General features: G+C 46.4%; 1 protein-coding gene across 1 annotated transcript in view; it reads right to left on the minus strand.

Moving 5' to 3' along the window:
- Positions 1-5683: 5683 nt before the first annotated feature.
- The window catches only part of LOC123170376 (S-(+)-linalool synthase, chloroplastic), a 15951-nt gene continuing 15030 nt past the window's right edge, over positions 5684-6604 (minus strand). The window contains exons 6-7 of the mRNA XM_044588237.1: positions 6295-6549; positions 5684-6161 (exon numbers count right to left, since the gene is read on the minus strand). Of these exons, the coding sequence (XP_044444172.1) occupies positions 5895-6161; positions 6295-6549 (522 nt within the window). The 3' untranslated portion in view covers positions 5684-5894. The remainder of the gene's footprint in view (positions 6162-6294; positions 6550-6604) is intronic.

The raw sequence follows: 6604 nt of genomic DNA on the forward strand, positions 1-6604 counted from the left end.
ATATCAAAAAAATCAGAGAAATAAAACTAATTCATTTTAAAATCTTGAAAATACAAATAATATTTCAAAAAAATCAGAAAAATAAAACTAATTCATTTTAAAATCTTAAAACTACAAATAATATATCAAAAAAATTCACATGATCCATTCAACAAAGTTTGGTACAATAAATTATTACACATCAATTCTTCCCTTGTGTCCCTGCTTGCTTACGATTGTGCCGTATCCATGGAGCATCCTCATCATTTAACTTAATGCTTGGGTCAGTGTTCACTTTGAAGGGCGGAATTTCACCAAACATATTATAATCTTCTGACATGTCTGTCTTGTCCTCCACTCCCACGATGTTTCTTTTCCTTGAAAGAACAATGTGGCGCTTTGGATCATCGCATGATGTACTGATCGTCTTCTTATTTTTCCGTTTCCTCGGTTTGCTACTCATGTCCTTCAGATAAAAAACCTGAGCGACATCTTTGGCAAGGACGAATTTTTCGTCAAGGTAACCAAGATTGTTGAAATCCACCATTGTCATTCCGTATTGCTCGTCCACCTTTACCCCACCTCCTGTTAGCTTGAACCATTTGCACCGGAACAAAGGGACCTTAAAGGAGGGTCCATAGTCAAGTTCCCATATCTCCTCTATGTAACCATAATATGTGACCTTTCGCCCATTCTCGGTGCTGCATCAAAGCGGACACCACTGTTTTGGTTGGTGCTCTTTTTATCTTGGGCGATGGTGTAAAATGTATTCCCATTTATCTCGTACCCTTGGAAAATCGTTATAGTCGAAGATGGTTTCTTGGCCAACATGTACAGCTGATCTCCAACATCATCATTGTCATTCATTATATGTTTTCGCAACCAACTGCCGAAAGTCTCCAAGTGGGCCTTTCTAATCCAGGATTCAGGCTTCCCCGGGTTGTCCGAGCGTAAAATATTCTTGTGTTGCTCGAAGTACGGAGCCACCAAGCTGGAATTTTGCAGAACTGTGTGGTGTGCTTCAGTCATAGAATGACCGTTCATACATATCGTGGATTTCCTTCCGATCTTGCCTTTTCCACTTAGTCTCCCCTCGTGCCGCGATTGAGGAATACCAATCAGCTTAAGGTCAGGAACATAGTCAATACAGAACTCAATTACCTCCTCATTTCCATAGCCCTTGACGATGCTTCCTTCTGGCCTAGCACGGTTACGAACATATTTCTTTAATACTCCCATGAACCTCTCAAAGGGGAACATATTGTGTAGAAATACAGGACCGAGAATGGAAATCTCTTCGACTAGGTGGAGTAGGAGGTGCGTCATAATATCGAAGAAGGATGGTGGGAACACCAACTCGAAACTAACAAGGCATTGGACCACATCGTTCTGTAACCGTGGTAGATCTTCTGGATTGATTACCTTCTGAGAGATTGCATTGAGGAATGCACATAGCTTCACAATGGCTACTCGAACATTTTCCGGTAGGAGCCCCCTCAAAGCAATCGGAAGCAATTGCGTCATAATCACGTGGCAGTCGTGAGACTTCAGGTTTTGGAACTTTTTCTCCGCCATGTTTATTATTCCCTTTATATTCGACGAGAAGCCAGACGGGACCTTCATACTGCTCAGGCATTCAAAAAAAATGACCTTCTCTTCTTTGGTAAGAACGTAGCTGGCACGACCTTGAAACCATTCCGGATGCCGGTCATCTGGGTCTTTCAAAAGTTGCTGGTCCTGCCGTGCTTCCTTTGTATCATTTGTCTTCCCATACACGCCCAAGAAGCTTAGCAGGTTCACGCAAATATTCTTCGTAACATGCATCACGTCGATTGCAGAGCGGACATCTAGGACTTTCCAATATTCTAGCTCCCAAAATATAGATTTCTTCTTCCAGATGGGTGCGTGCCCGTCAACTCCCCGCGGAACTGATTGTCCGCCAGGACCCTTTCCAAAGATGACTTTCAAATCCTTGACCATATCAAATATCTCAGCACCAGTATGTTCCGCAGGCTTCGGCCGGTGATCTGCCTTGCCGTTGAAATGCTTGCCTTTCTTTCTTACGTTATGATTTCGGGGAAGAAATCGACGATGACCCAGGTACACGTTCTTCTTACAATTTACCAAACGTACACTTTCAGTCTCATGTAAGCAGTGCGTGCATGCATTGTATCCCTTATTTGTCTGTCCCGAAAGGTTACTGAGAGCAGGACAATCGTTGATGGTTACAAAAAGCAACGCTCGTAGGTCAAATTCCTCTCCTTTGTGCTCATCCCAGACACGTACACCAGGTCTGGCCCACAACTGTAAAAGTTCATCAACTAATGGCCTTAGGTACACATCGATGTCGTTCCCGGGTTGCTTTGGACCTTGGATGAGCACTGGCATCATAATGAACTTCCACTTCATGCACAACCAAGGAGGAAGGTTGTAGATGCATAGAGTCACGGGCCAGGTGCTATGGCTGGAGCTCTGCTCGCCAAAAGGATTCATGCCATCAGTACTTAGACCAAATCTTATGTTCCCTGCGTCAGCTGCAAAATCTTTGAACACTCTGTCGATCTTTCTCCATTGCGTTCCATCAGCGGTGTGTCTCAACTCCCCGTCGGACTTACGGTCCTCTTTGTGCCATCGCAACGACTTGGCACGCTTTTTGTTCATGAACATACGTTTCAACCGTGGTATTATAGGAGCATACCACATCACCTTGGCGGGAACCCTCTTCCTGGGTTTCTCACCCTCAACATCGTCATCAGGGTCATCGCCTCTGATCTTATAACGCAATGCAGTGCATACAGGGCATTCATTCAAATTCTCGTATTCACCACGGTAGAGGATGCAGTCGTTAATGCATGCATGTATCTTCAGAACCTGTAAACCTAGAGGGCAGACAACCTTCTTTGCTTCGTACGTACTGGCGGGCAACTCGTTATTCTTCGGAAACATATTCTTCAACATTTTCAGCAAATTTTCAAATGATGAGTCACCTACACCTTCCCGTGCCTTCCATTTTAGCAAATCCAGTGTGCAGCCCAGCTTTTTCAGACTATTATCGCATCCTGGATACAACGACTTTTTGTGATCCTCTAACATGCGATCCAAATTCTCCCTATCCTTGTCAGTTTCGCAGCGTCTCCGTGCATCAGCAATGGTCCGACCAAGATCATCAGCGGGCTCATCATGTGCCTCTTCTTCACCTTCACCTAACCCTTCCCCACCTTCAGCATCATCCTCCATGAAAGTATCACCGAAATGATCATGATAGTTGTCATCGATATCATCCCCTTCTTCATCTTCTTCCATTCTAACCCCTCTTTCTCCATGCTTGGTCCAACAATTATAGCTTCGCATGAAACCGTGCCGAAGCAGGTGCATGTGAACGTCTCTTGAGGAGGAGTAACCCTTCTGATTCTTACAGACAGCACATGGACAGATAATAAAACCTTGCTGCTTGTTCGCATTTGCCACTACGAGGAAATCTTTCATACCCATAGTGAACTCGCCGGAGAGTCGGGGACCGTACATCCATTGCCGATTCATCTGCATTATTATTATATAAAGTATATAATTAACCATCATGCATTTGTTAAACTAACTAGCTAGAAATAATACAAATTAAACAATGAACTACACACATGCATATTTTATCAATGACACATGAAAGGTTCAAGTTGCTAACCGCGATCGCGGAGGAAAAATAAATGAGAAAGCTCAAGTGTGGCTCGGACACTTCATATCATGTTTGTTTCAGGCTCTCGGGCATTTCATCGAACACCTTGTGTGCATAGGAGGAACCAAAAGCAAACCCACCACCCCCTTCTGAAAATTGTGAAGTGAGCTGAGTGAAGTGAAGTGAGCTGAGTCCTATATATAGGGATGGGCCTTTAGTCCCGGTTGGCCTGGCCAACCGCGACTAAAGGCCTTCGGGGACCTTTAGTCCCGGTTGGCCAGGCCAACCGGGACTAAAGCCCCTCCCGTCCGCCAGCTGTCGACCGAGCGCGCTGGGCCCAGATAGTTGGTCGCGGGTCTCCTCCCGAACCGCGACTAAAGACCCCTTTTGTCGCGGTTCGATTGTTTTGGGGACTAATGGAGGCGTATGGAAGCCTCTTTTTCTACTAGTGCAACGTAATATAAAAATAGCTGACTTCAATTACTAGCCTTTGCAGTCTCCTTCGTGTTTCATAACATCACTCCGCCTCCTTCACTCAACGATGGAGATCTCCGTCACCATCGCAGAAGCTTCTGGTGCAGACACCACCAGCCACCTCTCCTAGCCACCGCAGGCTAGCACGTGTAGACGACGTACTACCACCCTCTATCTCTCTACCATTGACACCACCGCTGCACTAAATCGCCACCACTCTAGGGTTATCACTATCGATTTCCAAAAAATAAATAAATTCCAACAGAGGCACTTCGATGTATTTCTAAAGACCGTAAGGGAATATCAGCGAAAACTACAGCAGCATTCGCGCGCCACTTATCTATCTCACATCACATATATATTTTGACTCCACTTGCTAATTGGACCAAAACGTCTAGGAGTGTCAACTTTATGTACCGCGGTACCACACTTTGCAAGGTTTGTATGAATTTGCACATCATTAACAAGTTTAGAGCATCTCTAGCCGAAGCCCAAAATGGTTTTAGAGGACCAAAAATGAGCCGGTAACGGCTGGGACTGCCTCTAGCCGAACCCCCAAAGGCTTTAGTGGAGCATAATTTTTTGTCATCGGCCTCCGCGGCCCCAAAATTTCCTCCCCCACGGCTTCTCCCCTAAAATTATTCTCCTCCACCTCGCTGCAGTAGCCTCGTCGCCCCGCCGCCGTATTTTCGCCAGCGTTCACACCGCCGACCACCAATCACCTCGGCCGACACGCCGAAACAACCACCGCCTTTTCCCCTCCCTCCGACCAACTCGCCGATGCTAGCCGTCGGCGGAATTGCTCCCGAGAGCCGCCGCATCGAGCCGGATGCCGTTGTCGTTTCGAGCTCGATTCCGGCCGCGGCGAGGTGGATTCCTTCGGTAAAAGGGCCGCCGGAACATGGGGGCGGTGTAGACCAACCGCCACAGAGGAAAATCGGCCGACAACAAAATTCTCCATGGGAGCTTCGTCCGGTCGTCGCGTTTGCCCGGCGTTGGGATTTCCACGACCAGTGCAGGATAGTCTGGTCATCGCGTTCGCCCGGCGGCGGCGTCAGCCCTTTTGGTCGGTTCTACGGTGCCGGCCGCGGACTCCACCTCCGCCGCTCTCAAGGTATTCGACGAAATGTTCATATGCTTTTGTTTTTGTTCGTAGCAACCGGCTTGACAGAGAGCACTTTTGGCTATAGATGAAGAGGTTGAGAGAGATGATCTTCGATGACTCGTCATTGGAGGAGGAAGAAGAAGACGGCGATTTAGAGATGGATTTGATGTTGATTTTGAACGATGATTTTCGGAGGCCGAGGCTAGGATCGCAATTCGGCCGTGTGTGTATCAACCGGAATAGAGCCGAGGGCCATGCTCGAATCATGCGGGATTATTGGGGTTAGAATCTGCGGCACCAAATTTAGAGGAGCAAATATAGCAAGTTAAGATATAGGGAGGCCTTTTGTCCTCTAAGTTTTTGGGCTTCGGCTACAGATGCTCTTATGTACTCCAGATATTATTAGCGCTTCCATAATGGTAAGATTAGGGAATCTCTAGCAGGGAAGATGATACTATTTTCACTTTACCACTATTTAAAAAAAATTAACATTCAAATGTTAGAAAAGAGTGACCGCACCATTCTCTTGTTACCATAATTCTACAAAAGTATCTTCTTATACAATGGCACATATATTGGCCGAGAGCTTTAGTGAGAACCGCCAAAAAGACAGCACTTCGCTGGTCCCGTCATCAGCATATTGATTCCTCGGTGTGTGGGCAAGATTCAGAAAAGGAGCATCCTTAGGTAATCCTCAACGATAGGGCGCCTCTGCTCGTCGTCATAGCCAAACTGGGTCACCATCCTAGCGAAGTTCAGCGAGATCTGGGTCACGATGGGCGGGTAGTAGGACCGCCTGGAGAAGCACTCCCTGTTGAGCGCCTCCCACTCGCTCTGGATCAGCGAAAGCATGTGCCCCTCTGCATCGCCACTGGGGTTCTCTTTCACGTACAAAACCTTGTACGATCCATCCAGCCCTTCTTTCGCTTCATGCTGTACTCGTGCAAGAAACATATGTCGGCCATGTTATAGATTGAATTGTGCTATATTTGCGTGAAATCCAGGTCTCCAAGCATGGCATGTACATTTTAGGATATCCAAAGAAGTTTGCAGTGTTAATTCTGACCTTTGCGCTGCCCATGTCATCCCAAAGTCTCAAGATTTTTGACGGGCAGGAGATGATCGGACGTATCTGACCGGCCGTGAGGTTTGCAGAACCCATCGTTGATAGATCATGCCCTAGCATGAAAAACAGATGCTCAAGTGCAAGTGGCGCTCCAGTAGTGATGACGCCATTCGATAGGTAGTCATCTAAGGAAGGATCCTGATCAGCAGACAACCATTTTGACTCGACCAGAAATGCATCAAAAAGCTTGGCCCACTGGAAACAAAATATCAATTCACTATTGTCAGATGATTATTTTTTTCATGAATAA

The sequence above is a fragment of the Triticum aestivum genome, chromosome 7D, assembly GCF_018294505.1.
Source record: "Triticum aestivum cultivar Chinese Spring chromosome 7D, IWGSC CS RefSeq v2.1, whole genome shotgun sequence".
NCBI classification, from domain to species: Eukaryota; Viridiplantae; Streptophyta; class Magnoliopsida; order Poales; family Poaceae; genus Triticum; species Triticum aestivum.